Consider the following 16,056-nt stretch of genomic DNA (forward strand, 5'->3'; position numbering starts at 1 on the left):
ACGGGCTCCCCGAGCCGGGCCCCGCCCCCGCCCCGCCGCGGCCAATCGGGAGAGGCGCTGTCGGCGGGGGTCACGTGGGCGCTCGGCGCGTCCTTCTGTCCGGCCGCGCGCGGGGCCGTCTCGCGGGAGGTGAGCGGCGCGGGGGTCGCGCGCGGCGGGCGCGGCCCTGATTGGCTGCGCGTTCCCGCCTCAGGGGAGGGGCGGCGCGGCTGAGGGCCGCCGTGGGCGCGGGGACGGGCCGGGCCTCGGCCGCCGCCGGCTGCGCTCGCCGTGCCACCGCGGCGCGTCCCGCCCGCCTCTCACACGCCCCCTCTGTTCTCTCCTCCACTCGCCAAGGGCGTAGGCGCCGGTGTCGCCCGGCCATGCTGGTCAGAGAGAGGCTGAAGCAGCTTTTGAAGTTGGTGCCCGGGCAGCGGCGCTTTGGCTTTTACAGGTTCCTGCCTTTCTTCTTCGTGCTCGGCGGAGCCATGGAGTGGTTCATGATCAACGTCCGCTTCGGCAAAGAGACCTTCTGTGAGTGGGAGAGTCCCGTCATAACAGCGCGGGGCCCCGACCTGCGCTCACACACTGCTCCTGCTCGGGCAGCATCTGCCTCCCCAGCAGGAACGTGGGCAGGAACAAACAAAAACCCTGGCCTTAGAGCACTGAATAAAATTTTAGCTGAAAGAGGGTACGGTTAGATTGGATATTGGGAAAAAAGTTCTTTCCTCCGAGGATTGCGAGGCCCTGGCACAGGCTGCCCGGGCAGTGCCAAGGGCAGGCTGGATGGGGCTTGGGCAAAACGGGTCCAGTAGAAAGTGTCCCTGTTTATGGCAAGGGGATGGAACAGGGTGAGATTTAAGGTCCCTCAACTCAAACCGCTCTGGGATGATTGAAAAAGACTCATGAGGTTTGCTAGCATTAAAGCAGAGGTGTGGCATCATTTGAAATGTGACTTTTACAACTTATAAAATAAGTATGAAAATGGCTCATGAGAAGTTGGCGAACGGCCTTTCTTTTCTATTAGTCAAGGCATTGATTTCTAATGTGACATTCTTCCCTTTAATAAACCCTGCTAGAAATTTTTTGTCTACTTCATTGAAAGGATCAGCTCAACTGTATGTGGTATCAGGGAGCAGGAAGAATGACTGGGAAGACCACGGAGGTGGGAATATTCCTGTGTTTTGTTTGTATAAAAAAGACTAAAATACTCAAGTCAGGCTGGAAGCCCTCAGGCATTGACTTCATGCCTATAATTTAATTTCCCTTCAGCTAGTTGGGGCACTGGTAATTTTAATTACCCTCGTGGGAAAGTAGACAAGAAACAACTGTTTTGCACTGGAAACTTAATTTTCTTAGAAAAACATTTCATTGGGAGTGATGGGAAGAACTTGAGCCTGTATGGGAGAGAGAACATGAGCTATTTTAAGTGGTAATAAAGATTTCTGTTGGCTTGAATTTCCAGTTGCCTGCAAGAGAAGTTAGGATTGGAAAGTTTAAAAAGAGATGACAGGATTCATGTATTTAACACCATCTTGCACTGGGGAAACTCTAATACAAAACATCTTTTTCTGCAGATGATGTTTACCGTAGGAAACAGTCTGAAAGACAATACGAGGCAAGGATGGAGAAAGGGGAATTTTAGCTGAAACTCTTCAAGGGGGAGCTCCTGAGTGCTTTAACTGTCCAAGTGCCAAAGCAGCAGCACTGCCACGTCGATGGTGGGGAAAGATATTGGCTCTGCAAGATGAACTGTGATCTACATGTTTGTGTAATACACTCAGATGGTTTGGGCAGTTTTGTTTTTCCATATCTGTAATATTTGTATTTAAATGAAAATTTCATTTTATTTAGGCCTCTGCCACTAATTTGATGTTTGCTTAGTGCTTTTAAATAAACTAAACTGAGTAAACAGTCTGGCTGTTGCTTTTGTTTGCTTGGTGAAACACCCCCCTTGTGACAAGACCAGTGGGGAAGAAACATTACATGGTGCATCCATCTCAGCGTAATGGAAATAGTAATTTTGAGTTTGTTTCTTTTGTACTTACCAGAACTGCTCTGGCAGCTGATTTGTTTTCTTTGCAGTGTGGCACAATTTGAACTGGTTAAAGAGAGCAGATTTACTGCTCCCTGTTTGCTCAGCCCACAGTGCTTGGAAAGTGACCCGTGTGTTTGGGCTGTGCTGCCCACATCTGACGGGGACCAGAGCAATGTGCAGTGTCAGTCCTGGCCCCTCTGAGTCCTGGGGTGGGAATCCTGCCTCTAAAGCAGGAAAACAGGGCTAGCTGCTGTGTCCCAGCAGTGTCTGCTCCCTGCACAGTGACACTGGCAGCGTGGGAGGGCTCAGTGTAATCTTCGAGGATCCTACATTGATACAACTGCTTAATTTCTGAGGGCTGAAGGTGCAACAAAGAAACCAATTCTTAAGATCAGCCTAAAACCAACCCCGTGGGAGTTCATGCCCTTTTAGGCGTTCTGTGTTGCCTCCTGTCAGCCTTTGTAAATCTTCATCAACTGCAGAGACAAGAGCAGCTCTGTAGAGGTCAAGGTGCAGGTTCTCCACTTGCAAACAAAGGAGAACTTTTGTGTTATGCTTTCCAAGGACTTGATCTGGAGGATTAGTGCTACTTGTGTTTTCAAGGGATAAAACCAGACAATTAAAGATGTGACTGTGTCACTGCCTATTTTGCAGTAAGTAAATCACTTGAGGAAAAGCGTTGATTTCAGAGTTAGAACCTTTGACTTTAGTTCCCAGGTAGAACCCAAAACCCACGAACAAGCAGCTTTTTGCAGGCACAGATCATTGCACTGGAGTCAACCCTGACCATAGCAGTACATTAAAGAATAAAGCAATAATAAAAAAGCCAGATTTTGAAAACTGCTGAGCTTTATCTCCGTCTGATTTTATTGCTTGAGCCTTTTGAAACTCTTTTGTGCTGTTTTCATAGAACAAGTTTTCCATTAGAGGGAGGGGAGGGTTCAATCAAGAGCCCTGTGCTCTAGTTATTTCTCAGGACTTGGGAGCCTGATACGAAAAGTTCCTGTGGTTTCCCTTAAGCCCTCCTGTACTAGTAGCAGTGTGTCCCACAGACAGCCCTGAGCCAAGCCCAGTTCTCACTTCAGACCTCTGGCTTGTTTTGCAGTGACTGTTTCCCACTGGCAGCTGAGAGCGCCAGGCATATCTGGAAGGTCTCTGAGATGTCTCCAGCCAGGTAAACAGAGAGAGGCTACAATCACTCACACGATGCCTGGTGTCAGGGAGTTCCATGTCACTGATCTTGGTGACTGCTGCAGGAATAAAATCCTCTGAGTTGGCATCGTACCATTTCAGGCAACACAGATCTGTTATGACAGAATATGAAGCTTGACATTTAGAAATCTGAGCTGCAGTCTCCAATCCTCAGTGTGTTTGCTAGTGCTGGCCCTTTTAGCATTTTCAGATTTTGCCAGTCTCTCACTAATGCTGGAAAACAGAATAGCTGCAACTCCCCATTGCAGAAATCCAGCCCATTCCACAGCCAAGCACACTAGGGGATTTATTATCAGTTTTAAATCATACCCCATCTTCAACAACCAAAGTCTTCATTTGATTTTGCAGTTTTATTCCTGCTGACTTCTGATTCTATGCTCTTTGCCTTCCCCAGGACTCTCTGACTCCCATATCCCTGTGTCCCTCCCATCCTCCAGCTTCCCCCCTCCATCTGCTGTGGTAAAGGGAACAGGGAGGAAGCAAGAGCTCTCCTTTGGCTTGGGACTCAGGGAACACTGTGTGGCTGTTCCAGGCTGCTGGAGTGAGCCAGGGTCACAGCTTTCACTTCTAGCTCTGCCAAGCCGCTGGCAGCTTCAAGGCTGAGCACATCCCTTCCTTCTGCAGGGAATTCAGCCGGTGTCCGCCTGGAGTGCAGCTTTGCCTGACCAACAGCATTTTCATGTGTTCTGCAACGGCCACAGCAACAGCTCCTGGGTGAGACTCAGCAAAACATTCCTGCTGCAAGCTTTCCAAACTGTGGAACTCAGGGCAATGAATACCAAGCATGGAAAAATTCAACTCAGTAAGGCAGCAGCAGTAAAAAAATCATCTGGAACAAACAGTGACACCTACGCACAAGCAGTGCTGCTCACCACTCCAGCATTAGAGAGGGGACCACTCTACCACCAATCCAGAATGATTCTGTAGAAAAAATGGATCTGTTGATCATTCCCCTGCAGCTGTGCACACAAGGACTCAACTGTGTGCTGAAAAACCTGTGGCGAGCCAGGGAAGAGCTGAAGGAAGTTATAGACAAGGAAGGGCGTTTGTGCCCAGCCTGCACTCCTCCCTGGCACACGGCTGCAGCAGTTTTGTCCAAGCTTTTCAAAAGCAGCAAAAGGAAGTAACATCCATCTGATGTACTGGGGAATTTTTCCCTGGAGCAAAACTCTTCCTGTCATCAGTAGAGGCATGTTTTCACTTTGGACTTAAGTCTTGGGTTGCAGTGCAAGGTGTGACCAGCAGTGTGTATTCTATTGCCATCTGTTGAAAGCAGCTGGGGAGGTGTTTCCTTTATCTCTTCTATGGCCCATTCCTCACCACTCACAGGGCAGGGGGGTGTCTTCTGTCAATGGGGCAGCTGTTAAAGCAGCTGGGGCAGTGTTCTTTGACCCATCCTCCCTCCAGGGGGAATCTGCTGTTCATGGGCCATCCAGGCTCACTGCAGGGCTGAGACAATTCCATCATCCCACTGGGAGAGGCTCCACCCAGGGCGAGGAGCCAAACATTCCTACCTGGATCAAACCTGGGATTCAGAGCACCAGCACAGCCTGTCTGCACTGGATTCCCAGAGGGAGAGCAGACCCATCTCACCACCACTGGGCCTTCAGAGGAAAACTACAGCCTTCTACAGGATCATCTCAGTTCCAATGGAACCCCATCTGTCATTCCAGGAGGACATAACTGGACTACTCCCAACATCCTGACCAATAGGGGGTCAGTTTGTATTCTGACTGAGTCAGTGTTTTCTTGTTTTGTTTGTTTGTTATTTTTTTTTTACCACTACATTTTTATTTTTAATATTCCTAGTAAAGAACTGTTATTCTTATTCCCACATCTTTGGCTGAAAGCCTCTTAATTTCAAAATTACAATAATTTGGAGAGAGGGGGTTTACGTTCTCCGTTCCAAGGGAGGCTCTGGCTTTCCCTGGGAGACACCTGTCTTTCCAAACCAAGACAACTTAATACACAGATCCAAACTGTACCTGCACTCCGCTCATGGCCATCCCCAGCTCCTTCAGAGAAAGGGGAAAAGATCTTCCTGACACTGGTGGGATGAATGCTGTTCCTGAGGAACTTCCTGAAATCAGTAGTGGATGCTGATGCTTCATACCGAAGATGAGGGTCATATTAGACTTGCTGGAAAATGCAGTTGGCAAAACAAATATAAGATTTCATTTTATTAACCAAAATTTCATGTGTATCACTGAACCAGAGCCCATTCCTTACACAATGTTCAGTGCCGAGACATTCTAAAACTTCAGTTTTGTTCACTTGCAGCCAAGAGGGAACGACATACATTCATGGTTGATCTTTAGTATCTCAGACTGAGCAAATAAGATGTGGAGGATGATGAGAATTAGTTTCCTCTGGGCAACTGCAACAGAAGGGTAGAAGTGCTGTGAAGCTGGCAGCCTGTGTGAAAGGCAGCATTTATCCCACAGGCCGAAAACATGGATGTGTGTTAATTAAGTAATGCTGTGTTCTGACTGTTTAAATAGCTCTCTAAATTTTATGCCAGGCACCTTGAGAGGTTCCTATCACTTTATTTTTCTTGCAGTTTGTGCAGAAAATTTCTATCCTTGGTTCTAATTTAATTGTGTAAAAGATGCTTTTTCCATGTTACTCATCTAATGTCCTCTACTAAACAGCTGCATGGAAAGACAGTCCTGAACCACATTAGCTTCCTTATGAAATGAAGGCTTGCTGTTTATTTTCAAACCAATTAATAAGGGGAATATCTAGGACTGACTGAATCTTAGCATCTCCACTCAGCTGGTTCCCACTGCTTTACATATTTTTCAAGGTTCACTGTTAATGCTTGTTATGGCTCAATTTTCAACACCACTGTTCTTATCACCTACAGGCACATGTCAAAATACACAGAACAATAGAAAAAGGATATTTTATCCATACACAAGCACACATGTATGAAAGACTTGAGAGCATCTGGACCAGCAACAGCCAGAATTACCTGAAAGAGAATCTTGACAGAACTCTTAATGGAACACTCAAACCTGGTTAATCCAAAACACTTTCCAAACTATTTTTATTCAAATTAAAAAGACTCAGGTAAACAAAGTGATGGTACATACATATTATAAACCTGGTTAGCAGCTCAGCCTTCAGGAATTCAAGATCTAATGAAAAGCCAAGCATGGATAAACCAGGTACAAAAACATATGCTGAAAAAAAGTCACCAACATCAACATTTTGAATTTTTACACAAACAGTAAATTTTCTCATGGAAGGGAAGGACTGAGGAAGAGAACAAATAATTATTAGTTGTCTCCAACTGGTTTATGAAAATACCTGTCCTAGTTTTATCTATTTTCCACTCTCACAGAAGCCAACCATTGCCCACACATCCTTTTATTTTAATATGAAAGTTTTGTTTACGCCAGTAAAATGAACGGCAGTGAAAAACAGATGAGGGGCTCAAATACCCACAAAGAAAGGAAAAGAGACAGACAGACACGTCTTTTTTTCTTTTTTTTTTTCTTTTTTTTTTTAACCAGAGTGAGAAAAGTTTCTTTTGCTGGTTTTGAATTCTAGACTGTAGCCATTATATCCTAAATTTCACTGCAATCGACTGAAACGCCTCCAGTATAGAGAGAAACGATTTTGAAATAAATAAGGCTTAAAATAATTGATCAGGGCCAGCCCAGTGGCTTAGTGGTAGTGCTCTGCACTGCCTTGAGGGAGGAGCCAGGTTTTGTTTGCACTTCAAATCTCTTGCTCCTGGGCCAGAAAGAGCAGTGAAAGGAGGGATTCAGCTGCTCGGCAGGAGAGAGCCAGTGCTGCACATCTGCTCATCACTGACCTTCAGATAAATTAAACATCTGAGTTATACAGGCTCCAAAGGGAGTCCCATCCAGTCCTCAAAAGAAAATAAATAAAACAATAATTTAATTAAAATTAATCCCAGGTTCTTTGGTGTAATTTTTGTTAATGCTGAGAAGTAGGAGAATCTGGTGGTGTATGAGTACAATTCATGATAGTTCCAAATGCTCAAAAACTAGGATTTTGCTGCCTGATTCACTTCAACATCCCATCTTTGTGGCTAAAAACTGCAACACCTACAGTAACTGAAACACATTTTATAAGGGTGGTCTAAGACTATTCAATTTCTACTTTATTAAATAAAATTGGTAATTTACAAAGGCCAGTAAAGAATTTCTGTACCATGGGTGTGCTACTTGTAGAGTTCAGGATTTCCCTCTATGTTGTTTTGCTCCATTTCCTTCAATCCAATGCACATCTGACCTAAGCTGACTAAGTGCCTATTTCTAATTACTTGGGGCATTTAATGCAATGACTGATTGCAATTGGAGAGGGAGAGGAATTGGCCAGTAAAATTAAATCACAGTTTATACTTGCAAGTGTCACTTCCCTCATGAGTATTAATTCCATTAGCAAAACAAACCCCAAGATATCCAGTATTTGAAGGAAAATATTTAATTTAACCTTCTGCCAAATATATCGAAATGAAAATGTTCTGTACTAACAGACTTTAGAACTCACTTCCACATGATGAACATCTCTAGCATAAATGAAATGTTTCAGTAAATCAGTTCATTTGGGCTGAGTTGCAGTGCCCACAAGGACAAAAGTCCTGCTGACTTTTCCCAAATTCATAGAGCTTTCCCAGTTACTTAAAGCAATCCAAAAGTATTAATTCTTTTTCCAAAATTAAATAAAGAAAAGGATTTACCTTCAAACAAATAACTTTGTAGTCCAAAAGGTTGGTTAGTTATGAGGACAGGTAAGTCTTTAGCAGAAGGCAGCCACAACCTTGAAATTTGGCAAGAAGAGTTGATACCTACTTTACTTAGATAAACAAAAACAAAAACAAAACAAAACAAAAGAAACCCTACCCCAAACCCTTTGAAGGCTGCAATGCAAGTATTCTATTTCTCCAATGTACTGGGTATGCTGACCTCACACATACCATACCATACAGTAGTATTTTACTTTCAAGTTAATTTAAGCATCAAATTTCACTCAAATTTGCATTGCAAAACTTTCACTAAGGTTAATGAATACACTTAAAGAAAGGATACAAAAATGTCTTACAATGCCCAATCATGAACAGAGTATGAGTGAATTTAATAAAACATCACATTACTTCACTAACAGAACAACTCCACTTTTCTCCTCTAACTTACCTTCCAAGACCTGAGCTGATCCTGAGTTCTGCGAGCCTCTTCCAGCACAGACAGACTCTCTCAGGGAAGGAGCTTCCCTGTCCCACTGCCGGGTGTTGGGGCCATCACAGAACTCCCAGCACAGGTCATGGCAGATGAAACACTTCCCCTCTAAGGGCCTGCCAGCACAGGGACTGTGGTACTGATTTAGGATCACAATGGCCTTAATGGCCTTGGCTACACAGTTAAATAACTGGACAGGACTGGACAACATGAGCAGTCAAGACACCCTTGTCCCATCCACACCAGCACTTCCACAGCTGCTGTAGCCCACTCAGCTGCCTCAGCGTTGACTTGGAATGCCAATTTCCCTTAGTGCCAAAGCACATTTTACCTTTAGCTTCTTTTAAGAGATCCTCCCTGTTCACACCTGAGCAGTTCTGCCCGAAGTGGCCAGCACACACAAGCACAGGTACACACATTCTTATAGGATGTAAACTATGACTAATTCACATTCCACTGTATCAATCTGTAAATACTTTGTTTTCCGTTTTGTTTTTTTTTTTTTTTTATATAAAAACAATGGCATCAGATTCTCAGCAATAAGTATAAGAAAGATGAATCCTTGACTACACTCAACCAATTATGAAATTGCCTTTCAAACAAAGGAAACATATGCAAAAAATCTGTGTATTTGATAAAGTCAACTTAATATAACAAAAAGTGAAATATGCTTATTAAAAGTGTCCTTATATAAAAATGGTCTTGCAATGTACAGTAAAATGCAATACAAATTATTGTTGGTTATCTCTTCCCACCCAGTAACTAAACCAGCTATTGTCCCGTGAGCTCCTGGAGCAGGAGTGTTGCTGTGCCTACACGTTCTCCAGGTTGTAGGCCTGGCGGATGTTGAGGGTGTCCCGCAGCATCAGGTCCCGCAGGCGCCACAGCGCGTCGGCCATGGTGGTGTGAGCCCCCTTGCTCTTCAGCCAGTGCGAGGGCAGCCGGCTCTCCTGCTCCTTGGACAGGTGCACGTCTCGTCTCCGTGCTGCAAAACACAACAAACGCTCCAATTACCTCATGCCGTCTCACACGAGGCCAGCCTGTCCTGAGCCCCACGAGGATGTATCAACTCCCGAGGGTTGGCCTGAGGTTCCTCAGAAATGGGTTAATAATATTTGCGAGATGTGGGAAATGGATGTGTAGAGGATTCTTAAAGCTTGATAGAAGGCTCACATAGTATGTATCTGTATGCTAACTTTGAGATAAAAAATGCTGACTTAGAAATTCCATGGAATAGGACAGATATTGTTGAGAGAGAAATGGAACTGGAAACAAGTTTCAAATTATGGTCTTGCAAATAGACCAGATACTTTGGAGAAATAAAACTACAAAAGATGCATTGTAGTAGGACCCATGAGGGGTAATTTTAGATGATTGGCTTAAAGGCATTTACAACATTGTGTGACAAAAGCCAATAGGCCAAGAAACACTTATAATGTATTGTAATTAGGAAATAGTTTAGCTTCTGATAGTGATGGCATGAATTGTAACACCTGTATTGTCTCACCCTTCACATGAGACTGAAAATGTAATAAAAGTTTTTAGGATGCCTCTCAGTTGCCCCCTCTGGGTCAGACAAAGATATAACCTGACAGCAAGACAGCTCTTCAGGTGTGTTTTGTAAAGCAAAGGTTTTTACATGACATGGGCACAGAAGATTCTAGCTTGGCTTCCTTATATTTGCAGAGATAAACCAAAAGTGTTTTCCTTATATAGAATCATTCGCTTGTGTGTGGGAAATGGATTGCAACAATTACCTACTGGTATATTCTAGAAAAAGGCAAATATAATTCTACAATATAAGATGCTTTACTTTTGCTCTTAGTATTTAAGTCCACACCATTGATTCTTAGGTTTATACGACACTGGTGGAATTTGCCTGTGGATAACATATATATTCTCAGCCTGTTGACTTGACTTTAAGAATTAACTGCATGTACATATTTTAATAAGCAAACAGCAGATTTATTTCCATTTTCTATAAAAGCAAAAAGAACGGGGTTGCAAGGAACCCAAAGCCTTACCTGCCAGGGTCTGGTCCCACTTGCTGATACTGTTGGACTCGGCACTGAGCCCCTCAATATATTTCAGGTAGGCTTCAGAATGGAGGAGCCTCTGTGTCTTTGGTGGCGGGGAGACGAACATGGGGGTGCTGGGCTGCTGCATGACGGGCTGGCTGGCGGGGCTCTGCCCGGGGTACGGCGGCGGCGCCTGCTGGCCCGGCGGGCCCAGGATCCCCATCTGAAACAGAGCCACACACGGGTCACACCACACAGCCACACGGGGGGACTGCAGGGGACACCCCAGCCTTGGGGCAGCCTCATGCAATGGAGTTTCAACTGAGCTTACGTGCAAAAGCCTGACAAAACTTCCCTGGAGATGCACACTTTGGCCAGGGGATGCACAGAGAGAGGAAGTGCAAACCAACCATTCATACTCAACAGACATTATTCATATTTCTGATTTATGCAAATATACTCTTGATTATCATCACCATATCTCTTCTCTCCTAATCTTAATTACACCTTTTATCTCCTTTTTTATTTCATGTTTTCTCCAATTTGATCAGAAATACCGATTTGTGAAGTGCAGAATTTAACTCTAAAACATCTAATCCAACATCTAATCTAAACTGACACAGATCCTTGGACAACTGGGTTATTTCCACAGAATCACTGGCAGGCAGGAAAATTCCCAGTCACACAGAAGAATTCCTACCACTGTGATTAACGAGCAGGACTGAGATCTCAGTACAGACATCCCGTGGTCTGGAACAACTCAGTGTCATGACATCAACACTCTACCACTTAACTTCTGGTACTCACAGAATGGTTTGGGTTGAAAGAAGCCTGAAAGCTCATCTCATTTCAACCCCCTGCCATGTGCAGAGACACTTTCCACTAGACTAGGTCACTCCAAGTCCCATCCAACCTGGTCTTGAACACTCCAGGGGTGGAGCAGGCACAGCTTCTGTGGGCAACCTGTGCCTCTGAATATAAACCCTCTTCCCAGCATCTAAACCTCTCCTCTTTTCGTTTAAAACAATTCCCCTCCATCCGACCACTATCTGCCCATGCATAGCCACTCTCCCTCCCTTTCTTTACACCCTCAAGCCAAAACCACATTTCTCTCTCTCATGCAAAAAATAGTCAATAAAATTGGACATGATCTGAACAGTTAATCTGCATTAATCACTGAGAAGAAACATCAGATCATCACAGTTACCCAGCTCACAAATTCTGAACTGTCAATGAACATCTGCTTCATCAGTTTGTGAAATATGAATGTTTTTTTAGCTACTCAACAGCTGATATAATGGGCAATGTCCTCTCTGTGTCACAAAGCACCCAAAATCTAAATTATCAGCAGTTTCACAGCAAGCTGAAACAACACAGTTTAGTAGAAAACTAAGACAAAACACTGCCTTGTTTATACTGAACCTTGTTTATACCTCACTGGACAAACCTCCTCAGTGTAACAATTCAACCATCAAATCCAGACATACTCTGAGTGTGAGATACTAACTGGATCTAAACACATCAGAACACTTGATTTCTGTTCTCCCTGGGAAAGCCTATGTGCATCCCTACATGTCTGAACTGGGATGTTGCTCAAAAGCTGATTCTGAGCCTTAGAGCCTCATAAATAATGCAAAAATGACTCACCTGCTGTCCAAAAGGACTTGCTCCTGGTGCTGGAGTGCCTACCATAGGGGACACATTTTGGCCTATAACACCTATATTCCAAAATATAAAATAATTAGTCTTACTTCAGAGCAGTGACAAATACCTCTTTGGTCTTCTATAGTAAGAATTTATACTTTGATATCACTGCTCACAGTTATTTTAAGTAGATGTACAACATTCAAATATTCCCCTTGCCCCCAATAAAAACTTCACAAGTTTCTGAATGAAAAAAAAAAAAAAAAAAAGCCAACATGACAACTACCAAACACTGATATGTGGCCTATTGAATTATTTTAATTAGAGAAATGCAAAGTGAATAGGTTTTGCTTTTCAGGTTTTTTTCATGTTATTTAGTGATTGCCTGACTGCATCTTTTCATTTACAATATACACCTTTGGCTTGACAGGATCTTCCCGAAGTCCTTTCCTTTAAGAAAGGAAATCCTGATCTGCTTTAGCAACACTTAACATTTCCTTGTTTTCAGTTTTGTAAAATACGTTCACAGCAGGATGAAATTCAAGCCTATGCACAAATTCTGTTAGATCTCACTAATACAAAACGCAACTTGCAGATTAAACTTCAAAAGCCTAAAATACAGAACAATGAATGTTTGAAATCAATGTCAAAAAAATAAAAGCTGTTTTTCTCCAGCATGTTGGGACTTCTCCCTACTGCGCAGAGTGCAGCACAACTGTGTCAGTCTTGCATACAAAAACGTACAGATCTGAATCAGAGTCATGCAGTTCCTGACGTTTTACATACAGATGCTCTGGTCTTAAAAAAAAGAAAGTTACATGGGCTGTTGCTTTTCTTTCTGTTTGTGCCACTTCTCATGTTCATTCATTGGAAAAGCTGCAGACCAACTGTACTCTTCCTGAGGGTTTAATTTACATTAATTAAATGCATGATCTCTGTATCAGTGATCAAAGGATGTGCCACTGGGTTTCACTCACTAAAGCATTTTTCAAATACACTTTCCATTTGATCACAGCTCCCATTTAAAATGCATCTGTACCAACAGTATGTCAAGTTGGGAAAAAACATTGGAAACACAAGCAGTGGAATTATTTTTAGCCAAAGGGAAGGGGTCTGGAGGAAGGCACCCTCCCCTTCCCAGAATCAGAGCACAGCTTCACCCTTAGCCTGCTGTGCCCAGTTGAGCACCACTCCACGTGGGGTCCTCCACTCCCAGACATCATTTCTTTGCTAATCCACATCCTGGCAGATTTAAACACAAACATCCAGCCCATGGCAGTGGGAACAGCCCTTCAGAGGGATGCACTGTTCTGGATTCACCTCCCACACGTTTGGCTGATGTGTGCTAAGTGCCACTGCACAGCTTTTGTCCTGCTCTCTCTCGGTGCCATCTCAGGGAATGGTGCACTCCGGCCAAGCTGCACGTGGAATGCTGATGGATTTCATAAACATCAGGCAAGCAAACGAAAACTCCCCAACCCAAATGATTTATGTACAGATAAAATTCTTAACAGAGCTTCTGATAAACATGGTTGCAAAGGGGAGGAGGAGGCAAATGAGATCGTTTTGTCCACAGCTTGTTTACTGCTGAACAGAGGGATGACATCTTTTTCATAGGCACACAAGTTATTAGAGGCAAAAAATGAATCAGCAGGAAACAGGATCAAAGGGCACATGAATGTTTTCCCCCTTAATTGGGACATGTTAATGTCATTAGCACTGGTAAAACATTTGTTTCATTTAAGCCACACTTTTCGAAGTGTAACAAAACTATGGCAAATGCAGTAGAAATTCTCTCAAAAACCAATCGAAAATTTGGCCACAGAGAATACTGAATTCACCTTGTCCCTGCATGTTTCCAGTCACTGTTCTATCAGCAAGCTTTAATCTGAACACTGTTTTACAGTAATACATCAGTGCCCCAGTGGCCAAGGAGTTTTACATGACCAGGTTCATTTCAGTGCAGTCCAACATTAACACACTGAAAAAGACTTTGGTAAGGAATGAGAACAATAAATTTCATATATAAGCCCACTTCAAATAAGAAAAGGATGAGTGTAGAGATGCTATTCAAATGACATAAGGATATGAACAGGCTGATTTCAGCTTTTCACACCTCTGATAAACTCAAGCACAACCATCGAGGTGTTTCTGGCTGGAGCAAAACTCCTGCTGGAGCAGCACCACATTTCTCCAGCACCCTTTTTCCCTGAGGGCTGACTGGACATGCTGTTGTGTCAGTGTTTGGCACACCCCTCTATTCAGCAGTGCTGCTGCTCACAAACCAATGCCACGACCAGAAGAAGCTGCAGAGAACTCCTGTAACAATGGGTTAAACCAAGTACATGACAATGAAATAACGAGGGAATGAGGATGAGGTTCTTACCGGGTGGTGGGATGCCTGGGATGCCTGGCATACCTGGCGGGAGTTGGTGGGGTGGGGGCACCCCTGGGTGAAGTGGCTGCATGCTGCCCATGCTAACAATGCCATCAACTGGGCCCTGCAAAGGTGGCAGCACCGGTGGATAGCCACTTATCATGCCTTGAAGGACACAATAAATTTCAAACATGCATCAATAACATGCAATATGGTCTACACAGTATGCACAGACATGCACTATCCACACACACACACACAAAAAAGCACCTTTAGTACAGCAAGACAGTACTACAATTAGTATCTTGCAAAAAACAAAACAAAAACAAAAACAACCAAACCAAAAACTAAAAATAAAAGCTGTAAATATGAAACACTATACTTTTGATGAATTAGTATTTAGTGTATTTGTATGCTTCTCACGGGGCAATAAATGTTGGATACTCAGATATGTTAAGACAAGGAATAAATTCAGCCACAATTAAATGTTACTAATGCAAGCAGTTTTAATACAGCTTAAAGCTCTGCCATCTGCATACAGATTACAAACACAACACTGACTGGCCAGCCCCACGGACAGCCCTGCTCCGTGGGCTAGTTCAGAGGCCACAAAAATAAAACCTCAGACATTTTCCTGCAATATACATGCAAAACTGATGCACAAAAGCCCTACAACATTCACATACTTGAAACTAATGGCAGTGATGAGTGATTTTTATTAAACCATCTCCAGTATGAACTAAGGCAGTAACACGAATTTTATACTCGGGTTTAAAGTGCTGGGCTGCAGTAACTTATGCTCATGGCACTATATTGAAGTGAAAGGACTTAAAAGGAGCACCTGCAGTTCCTCACAGAATTTCACTATCCATGTCTGCGAAGTGTCTTTAGAGGAAAATCAGTGACTCTGCAAACACTGTATTGTGCTACTGCTCAAAAATTTACTGCTAAACTTTTGAGTTTATTTAGCTAAACTGCTAAATAAACCCAAAAGTTTTCTGCATGTGAGGGAAGAAAATCGAGAGCTTTCTCTGGCTCAGATTTTCTGCTATCTATGTAGTGAACCTACACAGTATAACTGCACTGTGCTCATAAGGCCCTGGACTGTTAAATTTAAATGGATGCATTGCCAGGTAAGCAAGGAAAGGGGTTGGAAAGATAATGAAAAGATGACAGAGGACAGAAGCAGGTCTAGAGAGATGAGGTAAGTTAGAAATGCAGATTTGCTGGGGCTTCTATAGTGTGCTCCAAGAAACCACCAAGTCTTTGCCACACTCCCTGTAATCCATAAAAAGAACTTTCAAAACAGAGATTTCTGGAATGAAACTGGCCAAAACCCCTTACCAGTTCTGACTGAGAACAAAGTTGTTACAAGCTCAGGGTCTAAACAGGAGGAGGAGCTCCAAAACAAAAGCTAAACCTGTCACTTTTTCAGGATGTTACAAAACTGAGAAACCTCTAATCCCAAAACCTTTACGTGGAGAAAACACCAAGAAAATAAAGGCTCACTCGAGCCTTCATTTTCCACAGGGCACCTAGACTGACATGTGAAATATGCTGTAGGTACCTATTTCAAAT

At 43.4% G+C, this 16,056-nt stretch overlaps 2 protein-coding genes across 5 annotated transcripts in view; one reads left to right on the forward strand and one right to left on the reverse strand.

The window, feature by feature from the left end:
- Positions 1–44: 44 nt before the first annotated feature.
- Positions 45–1,891, forward strand: UQCC5 (ubiquinol-cytochrome c reductase complex assembly factor 5). Its single transcript, XM_066326830.1, has 3 exons — positions 45–129; positions 337–513; positions 1,557–1,891. The coding sequence occupies exons 2-3, from the start codon at positions 363–365 to the stop codon at positions 1,622–1,624; spliced, it is 219 nt and encodes a 72-aa protein (XP_066182927.1). The 5' UTR covers positions 45–129; positions 337–362; the 3' UTR covers positions 1,625–1,891.
- Positions 1,892–6,250: 4,359 nt separating this feature from the next.
- Positions 6,251–16,056, reverse strand: part of PBRM1 (polybromo 1) — a 55,207-nt gene continuing 45,401 nt past the window's right edge. For all 4 annotated transcript variants that reach the window (XM_066326835.1, XM_066326837.1, XM_066326836.1 and 1 more), the window contains 4 exons: positions 14,488–14,643; positions 12,105–12,175; positions 10,464–10,680; positions 6,251–9,424 (listed from right to left, as the gene is read on the reverse strand). In XM_066326835.1, the coding sequence (XP_066182932.1) occupies positions 9,252–9,424; positions 10,464–10,680; positions 12,105–12,175; positions 14,488–14,643 (617 nt within the window). In that variant the 3' untranslated portion in view covers positions 6,251–9,251. The remainder of the gene's footprint in view (positions 9,425–10,463; positions 10,681–12,104; positions 12,176–14,487; positions 14,644–16,056) is intronic.

The sequence above is a fragment of the Sylvia atricapilla genome, chromosome 11 (assembly GCF_009819655.1).
Source record: "Sylvia atricapilla isolate bSylAtr1 chromosome 11, bSylAtr1.pri, whole genome shotgun sequence".
Lineage (NCBI taxonomy): Eukaryota > Metazoa > Chordata > Aves > Passeriformes > Sylviidae > Sylvia > Sylvia atricapilla.

Excerpts from the sequence above, each read along its gene's own strand:
- UQCC5 (XM_066326830.1), top strand. The coding sequence starts at position 363 with ATGCTGGTCAGAGAGAGGCTGAAGCAGCTTTTGAAGTTGGTGCCCGGG. Across the intron at positions 514-1,556 it reads CTTCGGCAAAGAGACCTTCT|ATGATGTTTACCGTAGGAAA; the intron begins GTGAGTGGGAGA and ends CTTTTTCTGCAG.